The sequence below is a fragment of the Camelina sativa genome, chromosome 16 (genome assembly GCF_030686135.1).
Source record: "Camelina sativa cultivar CO46 ecotype springtype chromosome 16, ASM3068613v1".
In the NCBI taxonomy this organism is placed as follows: domain Eukaryota; kingdom Viridiplantae; phylum Streptophyta; class Magnoliopsida; order Brassicales; family Brassicaceae; genus Camelina; species Camelina sativa.
This window is the reverse complement of record NC_141895.1, coordinates 3,671,290-3,685,578: the sequence shown is the minus strand read 5'-3', so window position 1 is coordinate 3,685,578 and position 14,289 is coordinate 3,671,290. Positions and strand designations below refer to the sequence as shown.

General features: G+C 36.0%; 3 protein-coding genes across 3 annotated transcripts; all 3 read left to right on the top strand.

The window, feature by feature from the left end:
- Positions 1 to 74: 74 nt before the first annotated feature.
- Positions 75 to 730, top strand: LOC104749673 (uncharacterized). The gene has a single exon (XM_010471350.3). The coding sequence runs from the start codon at positions 119 to 121 to the stop codon at positions 548 to 550; it is 432 nt and encodes a 143-aa protein (XP_010469652.1). The 5' UTR covers positions 75 to 118; the 3' UTR covers positions 551 to 730.
- Positions 731 to 2,668: 1,938 nt separating this feature from the next.
- On the top strand, positions 2,669 to 3,289 carry LOC104749672 (uncharacterized). Its single transcript, XM_087489747.1, has one exon. The coding sequence runs from the start codon at positions 2,765 to 2,767 to the stop codon at positions 3,128 to 3,130; it is 366 nt and encodes a 121-aa protein (XP_087345873.1). The 5' UTR covers positions 2,669 to 2,764; the 3' UTR covers positions 3,131 to 3,289.
- Positions 3,290 to 4,623: 1,334 nt separating this feature from the next.
- Positions 4,624 to 5,209, top strand: LOC147925093 (uncharacterized). Its single transcript, XM_087489745.1, has one exon. The coding sequence runs from the start codon at positions 4,751 to 4,753 to the stop codon at positions 5,072 to 5,074; it is 324 nt and encodes a 107-aa protein (XP_087345871.1). The 5' UTR covers positions 4,624 to 4,750; the 3' UTR covers positions 5,075 to 5,209.
- Positions 5,210 to 14,289: the final 9,080 nt, after the last annotated feature.

Here is a 14,289-nt window from a genome sequence, read left to right as displayed (position 1 = left end):
TACGTTATAATTCGAAAGTGAAAATAGACCTATAACTACCCCTCCTAATTAAGCTCTATATAGTTGTCTCCTCTGAAAAAAAAAAGAATATTAGATCCACTCTTTTGTATGATCAACCATGGGAAATGAAATAATAAGCCCGACCAAGCCACGGTTTGATCTAAGCATGTCGAAAAGAACTAGAAAACCATGGTCTAGTCTCATCAACGATATGCATCACCTTGATTTATCCACCCAAAGCTCACAACCAAAACCGGACAAAGAACAAGAGAAAATCGAAGACAAAGAAATTGATCGTCAGAGTTTGAACAACCTGATGAGATGCGAGGAGAAATCGAATGAAGAAACTAATGTTAACAACAAGAACTCTCTAGGTCAACATTTCGGGGATGACGAGGGGATCAAGCAGACGATGCAATTGGTGGTGAAGAAAGAGAAGCTAGGTGGTGTGAAATTCAAAGGTATGATGGGTCGTTATGTTAAGGTCTGGAGCGGTTTGATAAAGGCCAAACGTGACCGCAAAATGCCGGTCTTACGGTTCAAAACTTGATTTCCGTCGTATACGTTTCATGTACGTGATCACGTCTATATACCTACATTAGATATGTTACTTTCGTATTATTGATGTGTACCGTATATTTTTGGCATTTTGTTTTTTTTTTTTGTTTATTATTATTATTTACGAATCTCCCTACATAAATTTTGTTATGTGTATCGAGCTTTTACCAAATTTTATTATCTATTAGCTTAGTCTTTACGTTGTCCGACTTGTTTGTCCTATATATAGTCTATCTTGTAGTCGATCTTTACCTACTGGTTACGGTTCACGGATATTTATGACTGTTAACTTTCAATTCTTTGGTAGCTCTAAAAATTTTAAGTTTTTTTCCTTCTTGATAGAGTAATTTTTTTTGTTTTTGTTGTAAGAGGAAAAAAAGCAAAACATAGAAAGAACCATAATTATAAAAGTAACAAAAAATACTGCAAAAGATTTTAAAAAAACCCCGTGTACAGTATAGGAATAGTCTTTTTGATATTTTTCATTTCCATACATATATTAGATTGGGGCTCCCTCGAATATTCCCGGTAGTTGTTAGAGTGACACATGCATGATGATATAGGTAATAAAGATTAGCAATATAACTGGCGCTGTCTCTTTGTCTATTGTCATACAATACATATAGTTTTCTGTGTTTTCTTTTCAATACAATACAGTACTGGCTTACTGGATCAATCCGAATTAAGTTATAATTTATATACAGAAGCTAGCGATCTTTATAGCTAACCTCCAAATTACTGATGCTTTCATTTCCGATGAACATAACGTAAATAAATACATAATAATAACTAGAATAAATTTAAAGATATCAATATTATAAAATAAACATTCTAACTCATCCATATGATCTTTACTCTCACTTTTGTGCTATTATAATAAAATGTGTGAATAACTTAAGATGCCATGGACATCAACACTTAGCTTGTACCTATGTACATCTTTTGGTCCTATTTTGTTATACATATATTTAAAGCAAAAAAAAAAAAGAATATATATATATATATATATATATATATATATGTATAAGGCCCAAAAAAAAATATAAGGCCATCCCGAAAAGATACAATATCAAGTTTGAGTTCTTTGTAGTTAAATGCGTTTAGTTTGTCCAAACTATAATGTATGGGTGTTGTTATGTTATGCATACGAAAAAAATACCTCTTATATATATTTTACGAAATGTAACAAAATTACGAGTTTCAGTACTTAACATCTTGAAAACATATTTCACGTCATAGTTCCTCTTACAATAACTATGGCCTAGAATCTTTATCCTTGAAAATTTTCCTGCTCTTTGTTTGAGTTTCCGGCTTATTCGACTTCTATTGTTGTGTGGTACGTAGAAAAGTATTTAAAACTGAGTGCAGTATAGTATTGGTTGAAAGAATAAATAAATGAGAAAGTATCAGGTCACCTTCCGCGTATGGAAAGGTCGGTAGTACGTGGCAGATTGTCATTGACCCTCAGTAACCGGCAAAAAGCAAGAATGTTTAATTAAAGTTCCAAGTCAGCTCCTTTTTCATTTCCTTTCTAATTAGGCTTCCATTTATACAATTATACAGTACACAAATAAAAATACGCTTTATTTATTTCTTTTGCATAAAGAAGATTTCTGCAGTTGACCAAAAATATAAAAATGGAAGATTTCTGCGATTATAATAGGATTTATTCTTATTCTACAATTTTTAATCGTATTTCAGTTCAGTGATTTCAGTAAAAATCAAATACTTCTATATCAAACTATATTATAGAAATACCAAAATTTGTTGCTCATATCATATTATTCAACATATATTTTAAATCACATTTTCAAGAAAATAAATTAGATCTCGTAATTAGTTTGATTCGGTTAGTTCTTTTCTGTTTGTTTGGTATGAAAATGTCAGTTAGTTTCACTCACACTCTCTGGTTAATCCAGTTTGATTCATAAACCTAGCTGTAAATTTAAATAATATATATTCAGATGGTCCAGTATTGTATAAATTAAATTTGTATTATATATACAAACATACTTAATTATATTCTTGTAGAATCCGAAGCAAACATTAATTGTTAATGAAGTTCCCTATATAAAACCAACTTCAAAACCTCCAACTTCTTAATGTCAAAACTCAAACATCAAAGTCTCTCTCTACAACAACAACAACAACAACAAAAATCTCACCATCTCAATAGAAAGCAAATAAACAACAATCAAGAGTCTAAATGGGGAGATATCAAGAAGGAAGCAGTACTCCAGTTCCATTACATCTCTGCGTCTTCGTCTTGATCCTATTCATGTTCGTAACGATCTCATGGTACGCGAGTTACGAACCAGTCATAGAAGGTTTTACGGATCAGTTCAAGCTTGCTCTCATGGCATCTCCTCTGCTTTTGCTCTTGGCCGTCCATTTTCTATCCGACGATGGAGGTGTAGGAGGGAAGATGACGTCGTCGATACCTCTGAAAGAAAGAGAGTCTTTGTATAGAGCTGGAGAAACGCCATGGGGAGTAGCCTTCATGTTCGTCTTTCTCTTCTTCATGGTTTCTCATCAATCTCAGTTTCAAGAACGTTGGTTTCCTCTTTGGTGAAGAAAACCACAACGTTTTTGGTTGGTCTAGCTAGTAGTATTCGTGACTTCCGCTTTGGGTCTAGTATAATATGGATTCGATGTATCATGTATGTTAATTGATTTTTTTCGTGAGCTGAAACATTTTATTTGAATTAAATTTGAAATAATTTTTTTGTTATTTTGTTCTTCATTATTAGCAATTCATTTAACCTACTTATAATGAGATTCTTTGTAAAGCTCCCATCGCTACCTTTTAGTAGGTCCATTTTCATTTTCAATCTATGAGTCCGCCTTCCTTAATAGGCATCTCGTCCTTTCACTAAATCTGTGAGCCTATCTCTATCCGACGACTGGTTTGCTACGTCCGAGAGATTTTAACTACTTTTTACCATTCTTATAAATCACCACATGATCTTTCACTATGTTTTGTCCTCACTTGCATAGTTTCGACAGTCATTTTCCGGAAGGTCACCCATCCTGAGACTATTCTAGCATAAACACGCTTAACTGTAGAATTTTCTTAGAACATTTGACCGAAAAGATAAGTGCACTATGGTGACATAGGTGGCCAAATCAATTCTTTTAAAACTTCTCCGCAATCCGGAGTGTCACATTATTGCTGCAGAGATTATTGCCGAAAAAATTTGTATAAAATCGGATAATATATGTAGAAATCTTAGTTGTTTATCCTTTTTTTAATACACTAATTTTTATCTATCCTAGTTAAATTCTTTTAATTGTCCTTAATGATTCTTTTTTTTTTACTATTTTTATTGGCATTCCAATATAAATTTTTATACTTTTAATGTTATTTTTATAAATATATTTTTCAATTAATATAGTAGGATTATGTAATCTTTTAATCACTCTTCCCATGGTATTTTATCATATAGGTATTATGACGAGAGCAAAAGATTACTATATGATTTTGTATCTACCCCAAAATAACTATATATGGACAGTGAAGTATAATATTTGTTTATTTGCCAATTATACCATTTAATGTACTCTTTTAATTTCTTGTCTCATGATAATAAAATAACGATGTTATGACGAGAGCAAAATATAATTACTATAGTAAGTTTTTGGTATATATATGCACCAAAATAACTATGGCCAGGGAGGTATGTAAAGTTTTATATATGTTCATTACTTCATTTGGGGTAATCTTTTTGTTGCGCAAGTGCTAAACTGGTCAATATTATCCTTGTGAGGAACAGTATATCATCTCGACCCAAACTGAGGATCGAACCGAGGGACTAAGGTTCTAGTCCACAATTCATGAGTTGGTGTTCATTCATCGATCACGTACTTAAAATATTACTTTTCATGTTATGGGTTCTAGAAAAATATGGCGTGTCCTTCCATTTGACCGGATAAGGTCTAAGTAACAGTATTATGTCCATGTCCGTTACTTCCACGTCTCTGCCTCTGGTCAAATACGCAAGGCGCTCTCCTTCTCTATAAATACAATGAATTTTTCAGCATAACTTAAAATTTTCAATCTCAAAGCTCATCTTCAAATCTTGACACAACCCCCAAGAAAGAAAGAAAAAAAACATTTTTGTTACCACCCTAATAATTAACTCTTTTGTCTTATCAAAACTCTTCTAATAGGTATTTCTATCTATTACAACAAATGGATGGATGCTTGGGATTGGGAACGATGTTAATGAAGGTGGCCTTATTTGCTCTGATTCAAGCTTTGGTGTATCTCATCCTCTCGAAATCGTCCAATGTTTTCTCTAGATCGAATTCGTTGAAAAGAGCTTACAGTTTCCGGCCTACGAGGTCCGTCAGCATCCGCCAAATTCTGATGGCACTTCAAGATATGCCTGCTGGCGAAGAGATGTCTCCTTCTTCTTCATCATCTCTTACTTCTTCTTCGCAAGATGATGCATTCGGCGGATGTATCACCATCATTGTTCTTCTTCTTCGCAACGACAAATATATCACATCTTAACGATTTTTATAGGAAATTTTGCACTTACATCTACTTTCCACTTAATACTCACATTTACACACACTTTCTATTATCTCTATACTTTTTTTTTATCTCAAATTACAACTTGCACTCTCTAACTAAACGAATTTTGTCTTTCTACTTTTTTCTTTTTTCTTCTCATTTCTCTCTCTATTTTTTCTTTCTTTTTTAATATTTTTTCCTTAACATTTGTTTTTCATTTTCATTACTAAATTTTAAGTTTAGTAACTTTAGTTGTTGAAAAAAAAAGGTAAATAACTTGTAAATAAATATTTTCTGCATCTTTCAATATTTTTTCTTTCCACAAAAAGAAAAATTTATAAATCTAATCTAAATCAAATACAATTGAATTGATGTTCATAGTCAAATCAACAATTTCTAAGTTCAAACAAAATTAATTAAACAATTTAGAAATTAATAAATTTATTTAACTAAAATTTCACTATATAAATTTATTTAACTAAAATTTCAGTATGAAATATATTGTTTGTCTACATACTTTAAGCTTAAATTAGATGCATAATGGATTAACAAAATATTGCATTCATAAATAATTATCTATTTGGATAAGTTTTAAGAAACTTTGATTTGTTATCAGTACCCCAAAATTCTATTGGTATCCAAATGAACATGAATATATGGATTTGATGTTGTCGTTGTATTATAAACTCTAGATCTCTAAAACCAGCAAATTCGGTTGGTATCCACATGACTATGAATATATGGATTTAATGTGTTGCTAGTACCTGGTCATGTGTTATGGATTTGATAACAAACTTTGATGTGTTACTAATACCCACATTTATGGTGATGTGTTACTAGTACCCACAAGTTCTATTGGTATCCACATGACCGTGAATATATGTATTTGATGTTGTTGTTGTTGTATCCTAAACCCTAAATGAAACGACCCGACCCGGTTTTTTTAAAATACTATATATATAATTAAGCATCCCATACTACTTAATTAAATCAACCCAAACCACAAAACATCATTTAAACCAGCCATAACCATCTTACACAGCGGAAACGTACAAACAATACCAAACCAACATATCCTTAATACAATAACATTCCTAACCATTATATCCAACAACCTATCATAACTCTAACCAAGATTCCAACACATAACCATAAATAACCAACAACACACAAATGAAACCCTAGATCATCCTCCTCCTCATCGCCTTGATTCCACGTTCACACTTGCCTTTACCTGCACCGCAAACACAAATTGAGATGCATGAGTATTTAATAAGCACTCAGTGAGGCCATCCTCCCATCTACTGGGCTATACACACAAGCAACTGAGATTCTATTATTAAAGCCAACAACCAAAACACAAACAACACAACAAACCAGGAAAACAAGACTCATCAAGTCTCGTGTCGACCGACACTAAGTCAGTGTCGATCGACGCTAACACGTCACTGGTGTCGACCGACACTAGGTCGGTGTCGACCAACACTCAACCAACATGGTGTCGACCGACACCAACTGGTGACGATCGACACCACCTTCGCAGAATCGATCTGCACGAAGTCGAACGACGAACCTCCGTTCCAAACCGCTTCCAAACCCTCTCAAACTCTTCCAAACTTCTCAGGAACCTATGGGAACATGAAAACAACCAACCCACACAAGCAAAACACCACAAACACAAAGAAACAGCCAAAACAACAGAGATCTCAGGCTTAGATCAGCCATGGTCAAGCACTCACCTCTTTTGCAGGAAGATTCTCACTCAACAACGACGAATCCAACACTTAGAAGCCTTTTTCTTTGTTCCTAACACAAGATCTTCACTCCACAGCAATAGATCTCTCAAGAATAACAAAGGATCTCACAAATCTCTCTCAAAAATGTTTTCTCCTTCTTCTCTCTGCTTCTCTGTCCAAAAACGGCTAAAAGGACGAAATAAGTCGAGTTCCCCTTTTAAACTCGAGTTTAGGGCTTCTCTAAACCAACCACGCAAACCGGACGATTAAAATCGAACCAATCGAACCGTCAGCAAACGGTGTCAACCGACACCACATGTGGTGTCGATCGACACCCTAACCAAAATTCCAGAAATTGGTTCGCGGGCGTTACAATTCTCCCCCACCAATAAGGATTCGTCCTCGAATCCCGCAACATCGTCCCTCCACCAAGAACCTCCGTGCAACCGTCACCACGGCCTGCACAATATCCGACCGGACTGAACAATGTCAGCCCAAAGTTTTATGTGCAGCTGTCGCAACAGCCCGCACATCCACGTGACTCAACGGTCCACACAGCCCTGACTCCACTAGTCATAACAACGCAAAAAAGACGAGATCAATCCCGACCTCCGAGGTCTACACCCTGCCACTATGCTCATACCCACATCCTAGACATTGTTTGCTCTCTCACTCATACGTTCTCAGGTCCCAACTTTCGAACTACACCGCCTGCACTCTCAGACCGTCGTCCTCGAGCCATACCGTCTCACTCTCGGATCGTCACCCTCGAGATCTCGGTACCATGGGAACTACTCATCCCCTCCGGGGAACTAATCATCCCCTAGGAGAATTAATCATCTCCTCTGCTGCTCTTAGGGTCGCAACCCGTTAAGCCTGCGGTGCACTAGGGAAACTAATCATCCCCTCAGGAGAACTAATCATCTTCTCCGGAGAACTAATTATCTCCCCCAGGAGAACTAATCATCTCCTCATGAGGAAACAAGTCCTAATGTCAATAAGCATCTCTTGACCGGAACCACCTTCCGTGGTTTGCGTAAAACATCACAATGTCCTACCAACCCCCATATTCCCTCACTGGAATATCGACACCATCATGGCCACTAATCAGGCCAACTCTAACACATCTTAACCATTCGGGTGTTTACACATGCCCTTTTCAAAAACAGACAAGTTCTAACTATTCATAGAACGTTTTATTTGATTGCAACTGCAATCTCCATAAATAGCTTTTTCCGTTTGGCAATTATCCACAGCAAATCATCAATACGAGCGTAGTAAAACAAACAAGTACTATACGTTCGCATATTCTGATTCACCGCATCAAATGCTTTGCAAGCCCCAACTCCGGTGTTTCACATCCCCTTTCCAAAAATAGACAAGTCCTAACTATTCATAGAACTTCACATTTTTAGAAACTTTCTATTCATGGAAACTTTCCATTTATAGAAATTGAATAATCCTTCAACCTAGTATACCTCAGGATTCCATAGGAACTAATCATCTTATTAAATCCTCTTCAACAACACCAGTAAGCACATCGGCCACACAATTGGCTAAACAGCCCGCCAAAAAGGCCACACAAGCCCCTCCAAGGCTCGCAAGCGCTAAAAATGGCAACTTCTATCTCCCCTAAAACTTTCCATTTTTAGAACTTTCCTCTTTTGGAAACTTTCCACTTATAGAAACTTCTATATCAGGAATTTCTCTCCATTTACAAATCACATAAACATTTATCCATTACGCATCAAAATTTCATAAGAACTAATCATCTTATTAAATTCTCAAATGTAACAAACGTCTAAAATTCCAAAACGCAAAAGCTTAACAAAACCAATGAAAACAGAAGGAAACTAAACTCCGGGATTGGCGCCCGGCCCCTCCCTCGGCTGTACCCCTCTCACTGTCAACCGCTGCAACCTTGGACAATGTGGCATGATATGTCCCACCTCCTTGCAATAAAATCACACTCGAATGTTCTCTTGCGTCCCGCTTCTCTTGGGGCTGCTTGCCAACCTGTGATCCATGCCCTCGCACCTGTAGCATCTCTAACCGCCTTGGTTTGTCACCGACGTCTCCTCCCGCTTCCTCTTATGCCTTTGTTCTGACTTGTTACCCTTGCTCGGAACGCTCGGCTCCAATGTCTCCTATGTCTGAACGGTAGGGCTACCCACCACAGTCTTCCCCATCAAGTCATCCTCTATCTCAGTTGCAGTCTCCACTAGCTCCGCCCTCGTAGCATAACTCCTCCCTATGCAATGGACCCTCAAATCCTCACGAAGCGCCCTCATGAACCTCCTAATCTGAGCCACCTCAGACTCCATCGCCCGACCACCATACATTAGAAGCCGACTAAACTCCAAGTCCAGCTCCCGCACCGACCGAGTCCCCTGAGATAACTGTAGAAACTGTACCTCCAATTGGTCCAATGCCTCTCTAGGAAAATAATTACGGTTGAACTCTTCGACGAAGTCAGCCCAAGACATCTCCCTCTGCACTCTCCTAGCAGCCACTGATCTCCACCACAACTGAGTATTGTCAATCAATTGGTGGACCCCTATGTCCACCCAAAAATCCTCATGACATCTGAGAGACTGAAAGTTACGTTCCACTCTCGTCCTCCATGCATCTGCAACAGTAGGATCAGTACCACCCGAAAACCGCTCAGTACCGATGTTGTTCATCTCCCTCAGCATACTGACATAATGAGAATGAACCCGCACATCCACAGCCACTGGCTGCCGCTCCTCCGCCACCACTAGTGGCACAACCTAAGCCCGAGCCGGTGCCACTGGTGGCAACCGCTCTAACAACTGTGCCAGCAAACCCGCAAGGTCGACACCCGGGACTCCACCCACTGGGACTCCCACACCTGGGGCCCTAACATCACCGGCTACTGGGGCATCAACACCGCCCCCTCCGGACACACTCATGGAATCCCCCCGGACACCCTACGACATGCTAACACCCTCTGCTATCACACTCTGGTCCGCAGTCTCACTAACAACTGGTACTCTATCCCTACCACGACCACGTCCGCGTCCACGACCACGTCCGTGCCCTCGACCACGACCAGCAACAGCACCCTCTCTAACCATCTCTCTGCACTGACAGAACAGAAGGCTAAGCACACAATTCAAAACCACACACAGAGCACACACACATCTGACCGTGGAATCTCATTGAAGGCTCGAAGAGGATGATGCTAGGACTCCATACAACAAGCAAATTGACTAAATACTCATAATCAATTTCATCACCCAACATCAAGTATCAAACAACATAGAGATCATTTCAACCAATTAAATCCCTGAACCGCTGCACAACATCCACATGACCATCCTAGAACCGTATACGTTCTGATACCAAAATGAAACGACCCGACCCGTTTTTTTTTTAAATACTATATATATAATTAAGCATCCCATACTACTTAATTAAATCAACCCAAACCACAAAACATCATTTAAACCAGCCATAACCATCTTACACAGCGGAAACGTACAAACAATACCAAACCAACATATCCTTAATACAATAACATTCCTAACCATTCTATCCAACAACCTATCATAACTCCAACCAAGGTTCCAACACATAACCATAAATAACCAACAACACACAAATGAGACCCTAGATCATTCTCCTCCTCATCGCCTTGATTCCATGTTCACACTTGCCTTTACCTGCACCGCAAACACAAATTGAGATGCATGAGTATTTAATAAACACTCAGTGAGGCCATCCTCCCATCTACTGGGCTATACACACAAGCAACTGAGATTCTATTATTAAAGCCAACAACCAAAACACAAACAACACAACAAACCAGGAAAACAAGACTCGTCAAGTCTCGTGTCGACCGACACTAAGTCAGTGTCGACCGACGCTAATGCGTCACTGGTGTCGACCGACACTAGGTCGGTGTTGACCAACACTCAACCAACATGGTGTCGATCGACACCACCTTTGCAGAATCAATCTGCACGAAGCCGAACGACGAACCTCCGTTCCAAACCGCTTCCAAACCCTCCCAAACTTCTGAGGGACCTACGGGAACATGAAAACAACCAACCCACACAAGCAAAACACCACAAACATAAAGAAACAGCCAAAACAACAGAGATATCAGGCTTAGATCAGCCATGGTCAAGCACTCACCTCTTTTGCAGGAAGATTCTCACTCAACAACGACGAATCCAACACTTAGAAGTCTTCTCCTTCGTTCCTAACATAAGATCTTCACTCCACATCAATAGATCTCTCAAGAACAACAAAGGATCTCACAAATCTCTCTCAAAAACGTTTTCTCCTTCTTCTCTCTGCTTCTCTGTCCAAAAACGGCTAAAAGGACGAAATAAGTCGAGTTCCCCTTTTAAACTCGAGTTTAGGGCTTCTCTTAAACCAACCACGCAAACCGGACGATTAAAATCGAATCAATCGAACCGTCAGCAAACGGTGTCGACCGACACCACATGTGGTGTCGATCGACACCCTAACCAAAATTCCAAAAATTGGTTCGCGGGCGTTACACTAAATCTCTAGAATCCACAAATTCTATGGGTATCTACATGACCACAAATATATGGATTTGATATTATCGTTGTATCCTAAACCATAAATCTCTATAACCCAAAAATTCTACTGGTATCCACATGACCACGAATATATGGATTTGATATTGTCGTTGTATCCTAAACCCAAAATCTCTAGAACCCCCAAATTTTATTGGTATCCACATAACCATGAATATATGGATTTGATGTTGTCGTTGTATCCTAAACCCTAAATCTACATAAGTCAGAAATTCTAAACTCTAAGCTCTAAAACATTACCATGTTTAAGGTTTACTTTAAAGCCCATCCACATTCTCCACCACTAAAATATGGTTAGATATATCCCTAGCTCGTAACCATAACAGCACATAGACACTAAATCCATATAAGCCCAAAAACCTAAACCCTATACCCTAAATCTTAAATCCTAAACCCTAAACAATACACCTTGAACCCTAAATCCTAAACCATGAATTAAAAATATAGACACATCATCCACATACCTAAATCCTAAATTTTTTAACCTTAACCCCTAAATCCTATACCTTCCTACACCTTGAACCTTAGACAATACAACCTGAAATCAAAACATAGACACTGAATCTATATACCCTCTAAAGTCTAAACCCTAAACTATGGTGATGTTTGAACATGCAACAAACTTGTCAATAAATTTCATCTGGTTTGCTTGTCCACATGGTCAGAGTTTGGTGGTCAGAGTTTGGTGGATAGACTTTGAGATTAATAATAATGACCATGTTTATTGTGTAGTATGCTTCTAGTGACACTTCTAAGTTCTAATACCCCTACTTCTAGCTGTAAAATATTACAAAAACATTTGGCTAAAAGACATCTAAGTGGCTAATTTATCTTGGAAAAATTTCTCTTCATGTAGAGAATGAGCAAGATATTATAAGATAAGTATCCATAACTACTAATCCACATGATTGATATTCAATGTTCTAAATAAATCAATGTTGTTGTTTTTTATTTTGTTTATTAACCACTTTGTGTATATGTTTTTGGACCAACACAAAACATGAAGCAACGAGCTCATGGTATCTATGGATTTAATTGTGTGGATGTTGTATGATGATTCTTTGGTCTGTCTACATTGGTATCCACAAAAAAATATCCACATGATCACATCTATAACCACCATTCAACTGTTATTCTTCAGCTTTAAAACTCGTTTGCCTCTAAATAAATGATTGATGTTTGTCCTTTGAGATATAATAGGTTTCTTTTCAAGTGGATCAAGTTCACAAAGAACTTTTGTTTAAGTATCTGCACGTTTTGGATGGGCTTGGATGAAAGTCATGAATCTTAATGTCTAGATATGCTTTGTAAATCCATGGAGAACTATCCATAGTTTTATTCTCCACTAAACTTTGTTTCTTTTTTTTTAAAGGGAATAGTTTTGGTTTTGAGTTCAAGGGTTTAGGATTTAGAATTAAAGGGTTTTGTACTTATTTGGTCTATGTTCTGTTATGGATAAAGATCTAACCAAATTTATGTATGTATATTTTATATGAATAAACACAAGTAATTATCTATTAACAATATTACAATTGATTATCCACTTATCATTGAACAAATGTTCAACGATAAATAGATTTTGTATAATCTAATAATTCATAAAAAATATAGCAATATGTATCTTAAAATGTAGAAAATATATAATTATAACATATTGTATATAAATAAATAGATAATTTGTTTTATGATAACCATTTAAAATGTTAACAACAAAAAAGAAGAGAAAAAAAAGAGAATAGAAGGAACAAAAGAGGAGAGAGGCAAAATTGTCCAAAATATGTGTCTATTTTTACAAAAAAAAACTTGTAAAAGTATAGTAAAAAAGAAAAGTAGGTGTAACTGAAAAACTTGAATGACAAAGTAAATGTGAGTGTAATTCTTTAATTTTTATACAGCATTGTTTGATTAATTTTTTCACTTCTTTTAGATTGTTTCCGTAAATGGATGTAAGATTGATTAGTCCTCTATCTCTGTGTACATATACAGTAAAACCTCTATAAATTAATACTCTATAAATTAATAAATACTATAAATTAATAAATTTTGCTGGTCCCAAGTTGGGCCAGTGTAAAAATTAACAATATTCGATAAGATAATAAGATAATATTTTTTTCGAAATCTCCTTATAAAATATGGTCCCAATAATATCATAAATTAATAATTATGTAAATTTATATATATATATATATACTGATATAATAGTGTATGTTTCTCCTAAAGTTCAATTCTATAGAACAATTGTAATGTTGTATTTTCAACCTATAATAATATCTCTAAAATATTTTATAACATGTCATACAAATAATTAAAATTTAAAGTTTTAATTTTTAGATATGCATCATTTACAATTTGATAATTTGACAGATTATTAAAATAGGAGAATTGATATTATTATTCATAGATTTGAATTTATGTGTCTTATGTGTATAAGTCAATTTGTCTATAATATTTGTAATTTATTGTAAATAGTGCTTTCTAAATATTACAAGTTCAATTCCTAAACCATAAAATTTATAACATCCGAAAGTTTAATCTTATTTTGCTATAGTTGTTCTAATTCATAATTTTTTAAAAAATAAACAATTAAAAATATATCTATAAATTAATAATTATTAATTTACACTATAAAATAACAATTATTAATTTATAGATAAATTAATATCACTATAAATTAATAAAATGTCTTAGTCCTAACATTATTAATTTATAGAGGTTTTACTGTATGTATGATTGGTGTAGATGTCGAATATTATTAGGCCGTACAATACTATGTACAATTCAAAAGATTTACTATAGTATTTGATTAGTAATTTTTAATTAAACCAAAAAAATGTTTTGTCTATTCGATGTTTTATTTGAATGTGGTGAAATATTTACATCA